This window comes from Polypterus senegalus, chromosome 8 (genome assembly GCF_016835505.1).
Source record: "Polypterus senegalus isolate Bchr_013 chromosome 8, ASM1683550v1, whole genome shotgun sequence".
In the NCBI taxonomy this organism is placed as follows: Eukaryota; Metazoa; Chordata; class Cladistia; order Polypteriformes; family Polypteridae; genus Polypterus; species Polypterus senegalus.
In genome coordinates, this window is record NC_053161.1 from 114,052,947 (window position 1) to 114,066,064 (window position 13,118).

The following is a 13,118-nucleotide window of genomic DNA, read 5'->3' on the forward strand; positions in this document are numbered from 1 at the left end:
ATTTCAGCCTTCCACCCACACGGGAAGTTGGAGAATTAGTGATGAATCAGTGAGTGAGTGAGTGAGGGCTTTGCCTTTTATTAGTATAGATATACACACATATATATATACATATATACACATATATATATATACACATATATATACACATATATATACACATATATATATATATATACACATATATATATATATATATATATATATATATATATGTATATATATATATATATATACACATATATATATATATATACACATATATATATATATATATATATATATATATATATATATATATACATATATATATATATATATATATATACACACACACATATATATATACACACATATATATAAATATATATACACACACACATTACATATACATATACTGTACATCCAAACTACAAAAGCACAACAAAAATTCCAGATATGAGTGACTAGCTGATTCCAGGAATACAGGGGTTGAGTAATGAGGAAAGATTAAAAGAATGAGTCTTTATAGTTTAAAAGGTAACATGACTGAAGGGTTTAATATCATGAAGGGAATTAGTACAGTGAATCGAGACTCTTAATTTAAATTAAGTTCAACAAGAACATGAGGACACAGCTAGAAAATTGTTAAGGGTAAATTATATACAAACAGTAGTAAGTTTTTTTTTCTAAACAGAGAACCAAAGACACATGGCATAAGTTACCAAGTAGTGTGGTAGTCAGTAGGGACCTTAAAAACTAGACTTGATGTTATTTTACAATAATTAAGTGGTCAGGACTGAAAAACTTTGTTGTGATGAATGGCCTGTTCTCATCTAAATTTTTCTAATGTTCTAATTACTGACCATAAGCTTAAGATATCATGCTATCTAGTCAGGGTGCTAGAGAGCTCTTATAATCCTCCTAGCCTCTTTCCGTACCTAAGAAATGTTGTGAAATACGAGTAACTCTTATTTTACAGTCATATTAATCCCCTCATATCTGTAGGTTCAGTGTCTGTGGTTTCTATTTTCCACTTCTGGGGGGAAAAAAAAAGAAAAAGTAAGTTTTGTAAGTTTTAAACTACACACCAACACCAAGAGAGTACAGGTTATAACATGGCGAGTCCGCCAGCCCAGTCACAGCTATTCATGGCTCATCTCTCTTTGTTTCCCATCGCTACACTTCCCTGCAGAACTTTCAGACAGTCAACTTCTACCAGCAGAGTGTAAATGAAGCTTGCAGTACCTAACACTAGAATTACCAAAGCCTACGAAAAAACTCGTAATTCTGTCCCACCTTAAATTGCTTCTTAAATCCCTTCACACCTCTCCGCCAGCGCCCTTTGTCTTCTAAATGTGCTGATAAAGAGAAGCTAGGAGCAGCCGGCTATTCCATCCCCCCACCAATTTAGAACATGCACGAACTTCTCTCAGCTCATGCCTTGATTGAGTATCTGGGAGTGAAGTGGAGTTTTAGAGTGGAAATAATAGATCGTTATTTGGAACACACGCATTTCATGTCTGTTCCGTTTCTACAGTAATCTGTGTCAACACATTGTTAAAACAGAAACATTTTTTATATTCTAGTAGTAGATGACAAAATGTAGGCATAAACTACATAATATATGAAGCCTGAAGTCCAAATAGCAAAGAAACATTTTCACAACAATAACACAATTGCGCTTTTATTCAAAAATATAACTGCAGAAACAAAAAGCCGCCTTAACATGCGACATTGACAGCCATTTATTGTAACTGCCTCAGTGGTTCAATAGAATCAGTTCCCGCTTGGGAATCAAAAGGTTGCGAGTTCGATCCTGCGCCTGTCCGTTTTGAGAAGTAAACTGCTCTTAGTCTTACTATTTTAGAATAAAAGCATACATTTTATTTCAGTCTGTAACAGCCGGTGCAATTTATGATCCTTGTAAAGGTTAGCTTTTTTTTTTAATTCACTTTTCATTCTCTCAGTCGCGTTCAGAATCAATCCATACAACCCCATCTGACACGGCTGTTTTCACTAAAGACGCGCTATAGCTCTGCAGTGTACAACGATGCAAACTAACTACAACCCCGACCCACCAACCGGGTTATGACACACATTAGCTGGCGAAGCCGCCTTCTTCGTATCTCACCGTCACTTGCTTTTCTTTTTATTCAGTTTTACTGAGTGTTCCTGCCAGTCCCCGCATGTTGCTGTATGCTGTTTCTTTTGTACTCCAGGACATGCAGAGGAAAGAATGGTAAAGAGCAGTAACTTCGGGCGCTTATATGCAATAATCAGACACTCCCCATCTGCCCGTGTCATTCAAACACAGGAACATATATTGGTGTAAAAGTATAACAAAAGTGCACTTTTATTCAAGTGCACTTTTTCCATCGCATTTTCCTGTAAGAAGAAATGTACACACTTCTCTCTATGCTGTGGTTTCTATTACACACCTGAAAGAAAGAGACAATACATGTGAAAATATCCAGCATACAGCAACATGCGGGGACTGGGAGGAACACTCAATAAAACTGAATAAAAAGAAAATCAAGTGACGGTGAGATATGAAGAAGGCAGCTTCGCCAGCGTCTGTGTGTCAGAACCCTTTTCTGGTGCGTTAGTATGCATCGTGGTACAACGAAGAGCTATAGCGTGTCTGTATTCTGTTTCTTTTGTACTCCAGGGCATGCAGAGGAGAGAATGGTAAAGAGCAGTAACTTCTGCGCTATATGCAATCATCAGACACTCCCCATCTGCCCGTTGTTTTGTTATACTTTTACACCAACTTATGTTCCTGTGTTTGAGCATGCTCCAACGGGCATGCTCAAAAAATACATGTGTAATGCCACGAAAAGTGCACGCAGATACTTCATTTCGCAAAGAAAACAAGTGCACTTTTATTCAAGACTACCTGTATAACCGAAGAAAAAAGAAAGCAAGTTACAGTAGGCGATTGATACGACAGCTTGCATGGTGCAATGCTAAGAAGTGCTGATTTTCATTGCGTGCTATATAAAATCATCACATTCAAATGTTAACAGTTCCCACATACCCAAGGAACGTCCTTCCTACATTTACGACACGCGTACTTGTTGCAGTGCACACAACTCTCTGTGCTATGGTTCCTATTACACTGAATGAGCACCTGACACTGTACTTTCTTCCCTGGGGAAAGGTCCTGCATCAGAAAAAATACGAAGAAGGCAGCTTCGGCAGCGTTTGTGTGTCAGAACCCGTTTGGGGTTATGTTAGTATGCATCGTGGTACACTGCAGAGATATAGCGCGTCTTTAGTGAAAACAGCCGTGTCAGATGGGGTTGTATGGATTGATTCTGAACACGACTGAGAGAATGAAAAGTGAATTAAAAAAAAATAGCTAACTTTTACAAGGATCATAAATTGCACCGGCTGTTACAGACTGAAATCAAATCTTCTGGCAACACAATCTCAATGCATGTGTCATGGTAGTATTATTCACTGAATAGTTCCACCAATTCTTCATCTCTAAAGTAAATAAATATGTGGAGAAGGAAGGGTTGCCTTTCAAAGTTTTATTAATAATTGACAATGCCCCTTTCCATCCTCAGTCGATCAGCATCGAAGATTAAAATCTTATGGTGATGTTTGCCCATAAATACTGAAAAACTACTTTACTACAGTATTAGCTACACATATACTGCCATTACTTATCTAGCAGTCTTATGTTGGGAAGGTAAGCATGGTTAATAAAAGGAGTATTTAGTACATACAGTGCTTGAATGTAGAAAAAACTGGTCTGGTGTTCAGAACTCAACCAGTTATGTTCCATATCAGTTAATGATTCCCAGTTTGACTGAGGAGCCTTACATGAGCAATTTCTATTTTCTTTTCATGTAAGGTTATTTTCAAAATTCAAATAATGTAATTAAAATAGTGCCACTACAGATTAGTTACAGTACATGGATGTGGTCTGCAATGGACTGACTGGTGTCTCTTTCAAGTTTAAAATGTGCCTTATATCCAATACCAAGAAATGCTTTACATCACTATTATCTTATATTGTATAAGACATTTCAGAAAATAAATGGCTAGATATACAGTTTGAGTAACTTGATCTGCCTGTTAGTCCACATATGATTTTAAACTGTTAAATTCTTGTTTCCAAAAATTAAGTTAAAGTTAGATTTTGAACATATATAGGATAATATCATTTATGGGAAAAGGATCAAACACTTTACATTACAAGCTAAGGTGGTGGCAACCAGAAACTGAAGATAGCATTGCATCATAACTTGAAAACTTTGAAAAGAAATATAAAAAGCTGTTGGAAAATAGATAAACTTTCATCACCTAGGACAAATGAAAGAACACTTTTTTTCTGATATAGATTCCTAGGAATGATGTTTTGCTAAATTGTCCAACAGCAAATCTAAATCTGAAATCTATAATGTCAAAGTCAATCAACAGTATATCGAGTATATACTTTATAATGCCTACATCATAAAATACTTCACAAAACACATATTACGTATAGTGTATGCAAAATACAAAGACAAACCGCTGCCTTATACTAACTAATTTTCAACTATTAGGAAACTATTCAAATACTTTTATTAATCAATTAATCTGGGGCTACCAGCAGAGGTAATAAAATACTTTTCAATGTTTTCAATGAGATTTCAAAGTAGAAATGTATGCTACTGTATAGTAAACATGTTGTTAGGGGAGAACAATAGGTCATGTGACTTCCTTGTCAGATTACACTTAAATTATGTAATTTTTGAAAACTAAAGCCAAAGGTTCAAATTGTTGATGTTTGATCTGATGAAGAAAAACAGAAAAATGACTAATGAGACAAGTATAAAGAAATTTAAAATCATGTTCCAGCTTTAACAGCTTAAATATGCGATAAAATACACATTGAAAACACACAAAGGAAGAATAAATGAAGAAGTTATATCTCAGGATAAACATTTTTCCGAAAATTAAAAATATCTCACCTTTCTGTCCGTGACGACTACTGAATTTATCTCCAATTTCTGGACGTCTAGTTTGCCTTAAAAGGATTTTTATCAAGAATGCATCATCTGCATTTGACGAAATCATCACTTTTTCTATGTAAGAATCTGTGGATCCTTTGTAGCTATAAAGGAATAATAGTAAATTCAAGGAAAATAAAAATAAAACAACACTTCTTGGAGAAATCAAGCTGTGAAGGAAATATTTAGCTTCTCCTACTTGTGGAACAAACAAAAATACTGGTGGCATCAATAATTAAACAGAAGAAGAAATGTACCAGTCTAAGATTGAGAAGTGCATTTAAGAACACTAAAAACTGTGGCTCCTTCATACCAATGGCAATACAAGTTTATAATGCCTCTGAGACTGCTCCTGTAGCTTTAGTAAAATCAAAAGCTTTTCTTCTGATTTTAAATTCTTCTATGTATTTGATGGGATTTTCTGTTTTTAAAAATATTTCTTGAGCTTCTGTGTAAAGCTAAATGTGCCGATTGTGACAAATACTGTAAAGCAATCTCTATTTAACTAACTAGTAAAACAGAAAAAATGGAAATGAAGGACATATTTGAAGGCTGAGAGTTTATAAAAATGCAATTCACATGCTCTATTGTTTAAAAGTCACCCAGAAATTCTATGTTTTTATATAATTGATACCTTTCATAATCAGGGAACCATTAATTTGATTTTAAAATATAGCCAAGACATTACTAGTGTTTATAATGTCTATTACTGCTTAAAATTACCAAATTTTCAATTTATTACTCACATATGGCGGGAAAGCCCCATTTGTAGCAACAAAATGGTCCTAGTGGTAAATTCCCTTAGCATATGCTTAATTAGTCACATTTACATGTTAACTGGTTATTACAGAAACCTTTCTAACTGCATTAGCACCACTTAAACCTGGTTGTTATGTTTACTTGGGTTGCAAGGTACGGGCATTCCTAAAAGCCCAAAAATGAAACATGCCAGTCTATTGTTTTTTTGCAGAATGAAGATTATTCCACATGACAGGCAAGAAACTGAGGATTGTGTCTATTACTGTCTTAAGTAAGAAAAGACTGCAAAATGGATCTAACCAGGACAAAAAAAAAAGAATCAAGACAGAAAAAGAGAGAGAATGCCTATATGGGCAACTACATGAGAGGATAAGGACATCACAGTCTGTAGTTTGAAAAACAAAAGCATTAAAGTTCCTCAGTAGTCTTCTTCACTAAATACACACTAAGTACCATTGTCATCTGCAACAGAGAAAAGACAACTCCAGGATGTGGAGCTTAATGCACCTTTCCAGTCATCTTCTGTGCAATGTCTTTGTTATTTTGCCCATTTTAACCTTTTCTTTTAAAGTTCCGAGTTTCAGATATTGCTTTGTCCTTAAACCTCTCTCTCCAAGGCCAGCATTCCACAGTCATCTTTTTTCTCTTGCAGAGGACACTAGTATTCCGCATGTATTTGAAGAAGTCAACTGAAGGAATTGCTGCAGAAAATGGGGCTTTGCAGCCATTATAAATAATGAATAATACATTATAAAATCAGTCATTTCAAGCAGTAATAGCCATCATAAACACTAGTAATGCCTTGTCTATATTTTTACATCAATTTAAATGTCAATTTCTAACAAAAACATGAAACATTCTGAGTGACCCCAAACTTCTGAAAAATAGTGTATACTGTAAGTATACTAATTTATTATTAAATAAATAAAATGTTGAAAGAGACTTAAAATGGTTTATGGCTGCTAAAACTGATAGATTTGCTGTATTATAATTTATTTTGACATGAAGAGTACAAGGCAACAATACAAATGCATCGCTTTTTTGGGCATTTCTACACATTAATACAGTTTAAAGTTTTAAACCAATACCACTTTCTGCATTCCATCACCTTTTGGGCGAGTTAGGCATTGGCAAGACTTAGTGTCAGGTGTTTTCAGTTTTTCTGTCTGTGTACAAATAAAATGCAAATGTGTCTTTGAAGTCACTGACTAGGCCTAAGCTAATCTGACACACTTTGCATCAAAAAGGTTATAAGAGAGCAACAGCATGCCATTTTAAGAAAAGTCGTGCTTTGTAGTGTTTTAAAAGCAAATAAAATACTGTTTGATAACTAGCTTTAAAAATATGTTTTGGGTGATCTAAAATTTGTGTGTAATTTTGCAAATGTATAAAATTTGATTTGAAATTCTGTACTTTCACTTACTTTTATTTTATCTCAAATTTAAATTGGTGGTATGCAGCTTTTACCTTAAATGCTGATTAAATATATTGTACATCCCTGTACATATCACAATCATGTTTTAAGAGTTTAATGCATTCACTTAACCAATCCAATACAAAAACTTTTACTGAAGTCCACTTACGTGATAGGAACATCTCTGTATTGTGGTTGTTGAGGTTGACCTGTGCCCTCCAGTGGAGTCTGTGTGACCGTAGGCATATATTTATTAACAAGTACTTGCTTGTTTTCTACCTTTTCCCCTGTTCAAATAAATAGGAAAGTAGTTACATAGCAGGAAAAGAGCAAAAAACCAAAGCAAAAATGAATTTAAAGAGTTGCGCAAAAAAAAAATTGGACATTTTTCAATACACAAAAAAGTGATTTGATTTAAATAAGACTGCATGTACTTCCTGTAATAAAATCTTAAAAATCAAAAATATATAGAAAAAAAACTAAATACTAGATTTCAGGTTTATTTAATTTTTACAAAAGCAAAAAATGTATTGAATATAAATGTTTTACAAAACTGAGAGCAGGAACCTTCACCAGTTTGTATCAAAATGCATATTAACAAAGGATTTATGGCTAAAGCTCAGTGGTATTCATTATTTTTTTAAAGTAGTTAATTCTTAATTGTATTCAAATTTTTACTTCATAAATAAGGAATTCTTGAAGATCTACCTAATTGTTATTCAGGTATTTGATAAATAAAATGTCACAGTAGCTTATTCATCCAATTAACAAAAAACAGACTAATTAACCTCAACATCCAGAGCACATGCTTGTCTTATATTCTAAATGTTCCCTGTATGTACTATGTGAAATAATATCCATTCTTTCATGAATATGTTCTCTTTATTTATTACTGTCAAAAAATTGTGAGCCCTTACCAGGCTTTAAAAGGAAATAACTGAAGGGGTCACTGCAGAAAGCAGGGTCTAACTCACCTGAAACTAATTAAGCTGTGTGTTTCCTTTTTAGCAGCTATAATGTGAAACTGGATGAAGAGTAGTCCATGACCCAGTCCTTACCAATGGCCAGACTTTATATATATTACATATTGTCAGAGATAGCTGGGGAGGTGACCCGGCTGGGACACCCAAGAGAACCGGAGGAGGGCTTGCACCTTCCCCAGACCATGTGGGGGCGACCGCCCTGGTTGCTTTGGGGACCACGGATAGGGAGCTTGGAAGCTCAACCCTGTAGGGGCCCATGGTTGCCACCAGCGGGCGCCTCGCTGCCTTTGGAGCCCTGGACCTCAGCACTCGGAAGTGCTGGGGGGAAGAGGAACAGGGACACCCGGAGTGCTTCCGGGTGCACAGACGGCACTTCCGCCACACAGGGGAGTGTCGGCAGAGGAGTGTCGGGAAGCACCTGGAGCTCGTCGGGGTGTGGATATAAGGGGCCGCCTCCCTCCATTCGATGGCTGGAGTCGGGTGGAAGAGGACAGAGCTCGGAGGAGAGGAGTGGAGGTGGACCAGAGACAGGAAAGGTATTGTGTGAAGGCCTGGACTTGAAGGGGTGATTGGTGCTGCGGCACTGGGTTTTGTGCACTCTGTTGTAAATATTATTGTAAATAAACGTGTGTGTGGTGATCAACATCATGTCTACCTGTCTGTGTCCGGGCTGTACCCCACAATATATATAATAAATATATATATATATATAACAATATGTAATAAGGCAGTAGTCTGGATGGAATCTGCTTTAGGGATTTGGATTGAAGAGTGCCAGTTAGAAGAACAACGGCGGTGCTACACAATCACCTGAAGAGGCTCTTTTAGAAGGGCTGTAACGCTTTTCTTTGTTGTGCAGTAAAACTAAACTCATCATTATTGGACAAGTCATCGTGTCATTGTTGGTGAGTAACCATAATTAAAACGCACATACATGTACTAAGTACTGTAAGTAGAAAATTAGTGTCACTGTACACACATTTACTGTATACAATTTTTCTTGCTTTGTACGTATTTATTGCTGGTGGCCTGACTATCGTAATGGCTGTAACATATGTGTTATCGGAGACACTCGATATCTTTAAAATAATATTTAGGTTTTACTGTATATAAACAGTGCGTTTACATACATAATTTCAATGAATCTTACCTAATATGTAAGAGAATACAAAGAGTTTATGCTGTATAACCGTGCAGGGAATATTTATAAACAGTGTGGGAGAGTTTATAAGGGCTTAAAATATATATAAAAAATAACCATACAAACATATGGTTTCTACTTCACGGATTTTCACCTATCACGGGGGGGTCTGGAACGCAACCCCCGCGATCGAGGAGGGATTACTGTATGTGTGTGTATATATATATATATATATATAAACTGCTCAAAAAAATTAAAGGAACACTTTGAAAACACATCAGATCTCAATGGGAAAAAGAAATCCTCCTGGATATCTATACTGATATAGACTGGGTAATGTGTTAGGAACGAAAGGATGCCACATCGTTTGATGGAAATGAAAATGATCAACCTACAGAGCCCTGAATTCAAAGACGCCCCAAAAATCAGAGTGAAAAAATTATGTGGCAGGCTAGTCCATTTTGCCAAAATTTAATTGCAGCAACTCAAAATTGTACGCAGCACTTTGTATGGCCCCTGTGTTCTTGTATACATGCCTAACAACATCGGTGCATGCTTCTAATGAGATGACAGATGGTGTTGTGGGGGATCTCCCCCCAGATCTGGACCAGGGCATCACTGAGCTCCTGGACTGTCTGAGGTGCAACCTGGTGGCATTGGATGGACCAAAACATAATGTCCCAGAGGTGTTCTATTGGATTTAGGTCAGGAAAGTGTGGTGGCCAGTCAATGGTATCAATTCCTTCATCCTCCAGGAACTGCCTGCATACTCTCACCACATGAGGCCAGGAATTGTCGTGCACCAGGAGCCACTGTACCAGCATAGGGTCTGACAATGGGTCCAAGGATTTCATCCTGATACCTAATGGCAGCCAAGGTGCCTTTGTCAAGCCTGTAGCAGTCTGTGTGACCCTCCATGGATATGCCTCCCAGACAATCATTAACCCACCACCAAACTGCTCATACTGAATGATGTTACAGGCAGCATAATGTTCTCCATGGCTTCTCCAGACCCTTTCACTTCTGTCACGTGCTCAGGGTGAACCTGCTCTCATCAGTAAAAAGCACAGGGCACCAGTGGTGCATCTGCCAATTCTGGTATTCTATGGCGAATGCCAATCGAGCTGCATGCCACTGGGCAGTGAGCTCAGGGCCCATTAGAGGACATGGGGCCCTTGGGTCACCCTCATGAAGTCTTTCTGGTTGTTTGGTCAGAGACATTCACACCAGTGGCCTGCTGGAGGTCATTTTGTAGGGCTCTGGCAGTGCTCATCCTGTTCCTCCTTGCCCAAAGGAGCAGATACTGGTCCTGCTGATGGGTTATGGACCTTCTATGGCCCTCTCCAGCTCTCCTAGAGTAACTGCTTGTCTCCTAGAATCTCCTCCATGCCCTTCAGACTGTGCTATACTCTGATTAAAAAGTGTTCCTTTAATTCTTTTGAGCAGTGTGTGTGTGTATATATATATATATATATATATATATATATATATATATATATATATATATATATAAATAAAAAGTCCCAGCTACTAGTGTGATATGTCATAGTGACTATTGGGAAGAAAGAGCTGTTGTAGTGGCTGCTGGCACTGTGCTTACACGCTTACTGTTTCCAACATCTCAGACAATGAATGGTGTCTAGGCTAGATCCCCATATCTCTATGGTTTATCTACAGACTGTTCTGTTTACATCACTTTAATCCTCAAATGGGGATTTTAGTATTTAGCTGGAAGAGATCTGCTGGATTAACTTGGTCAACTCCATGAAGATTTTTGTTAAAAAAAAAAAAAAAAGAATGGAAAGGTTTCATGAAGTAGAGATTTGTTACCATATTAATTACAAACATTTTTCAGAGGAATAATGAAGTGAAGGCAGAAGTGCATTTTTGGCATTATATTAAATGAAAATAATCTGGTACAGAAATAAAAAAAAACAAAACAAAACAAGTGGAACAAGCATCTTGCAGCTGAGGTAAACTTTGATGAAATGTGTACTTTGTAAAATATATCCAACATTCCAGATTGTGTCTTTCCTTATATTTTATAGTTTGGACTAGCATTGTATTACTCTTTTTAAATGGACAGGCATATTTCTTCTAGGATAAGAAAACTGTACCACCATAAAATGTAAACTCTAAATTCTGAAATTATCACCTCTTATATTTATTATCAACATTTCTCCTACTTGTTCATACATCTTTATACTTATTTAACAAAAAATAGCTTTTTCCAGTAGTTTGTCCACAATTCAAATTTGTCTTGACTTTATTTATTTATATTACCAATTTATACATATTTCTTTTTCTTTATATTTGGTGTCTACTCCAAAATTTACATAGTACTTGAATCTACATTGTTAGTATTAACATTATGATGGACTTGACTGATCTGATTATCTCATGATAATTATTCATCTATATTCTTTAATTGTAGTTTCTGTGAGGGAAAAAAACTTCCTTTGTACTGTAGATTCATATGTTATGTTCCAGTTATTATCTTTAGTTTTAGGATAAAATTCTATGTATAACATAGGATGAAGCATTTCACTGTGTGTTATGTGCTTTTTTTATTGACATCCCAAATTATCTAAATTATTTAATGGTCCTACTCTACATTTTACTCCTTGCTGACAGGAATTCTATTTACAGCTTTTTAGTTTATAGCTCATCTTACAGTACTGTTTATTGTATTGCTGGTAAATTCCCTTCAACTTTTGAAGTCTGGCATGTCTTTAATATAGCCATTGCATTAAAAACTCTTCCATATTAAAATAATTTAATACAGTACATATTCTAAATTTTAATTGCTTCTTCTTTCCAGAGCTTATGTACAGTGATTGACTGTTTCCATGCCTTTTTCTGCAATTAACTGTCTAACACTAATCAACAATTTTTCCTACAGCAGCAAATACATTTCTTACTGTTATTTATTAACTGTTTCTCAATTCATTAATCACACTTTTTCATAACTTTATTTTTTCTGAATAAGTTTAATAAATAGAACAGGATGGTTTTGACACCAAATATTACAGTGGTGCTTTTGGGGTTGTCAATATCAATTCCACTAGATGAAACTGATGAGACCCTATTAATAAAAATCTTACTTGAAGGCAAAAACCAAATGAATAAGAATCATTGTTTACTTTATCAAGAGATACTTTCAACATGTGTTGCCCTGGACACCCTATACAAGGCAGTGACAGCTTTTCAGATTTTCCTTTTGCACAGGGGTTAGCATGGTTTTCTTACAAGTTCAGCATCCTAGATTCACATTGCTTACTCAGTCAGTCTTGAGTTTGCACATTCTCCCTATGTCTGTGTGAGTTTTCCTCCGGCCATAAAGGCATATGCGTTAGGTTAACTGGAGCCTCTAATTTGTCCCCAGTGTGAGTAATTGTGCAGGTGTGCTCTGCAACAGACTAGGGCATTGGCCAGGGTTGCGTTGCGTTGCATTGCATTCATTAATTTTGTGCAAATAGAGCTCTCTAATTTCACTCTTATTAAAATGAGTGCTTAACAACAACAACATTTATTTATATAGCACATTTTCATACAAATAATATAGCTCAAAGTGCTTAAGAGTTATGTTTTTACATGCATCTTTCCAGTACAAGAGTCATAAAAAATTTACATTGTATTTACACTGTGAAATGTAATACAAAAATCATAATGTAAAAAGATAAAAAATGTATTATGATGAACAATTAAATGGAACAATTATTTAGTATTTTGTTGAAAAATCATATTAACCTTTCCAAAATTGACCTGCATTTGGCAAACAAATCTGCCTTATCTACAGGGACTCAAAACAATATACAATATATCTGTATACAAGG

The 13,118-nt window shown here is 35.8% G+C and overlaps 1 protein-coding gene across 1 annotated transcript in view; it reads right to left on the reverse strand.

The window, feature by feature from the left end:
- The window catches only part of polr3b (polymerase (RNA) III (DNA directed) polypeptide B), a 256,221-nt gene that overhangs the window by 64,092 nt on the left and 179,011 nt on the right, over positions 1-13,118 (reverse strand). The window contains exons 22-23 of the mRNA XM_039761636.1: positions 7,328-7,445; positions 4,947-5,089 (exon numbers count right to left, since the gene is read on the reverse strand). Of these exons, the coding sequence (XP_039617570.1) occupies positions 4,947-5,089; positions 7,328-7,445 (261 nt within the window). The remainder of the gene's footprint in view (positions 1-4,946; positions 5,090-7,327; positions 7,446-13,118) is intronic.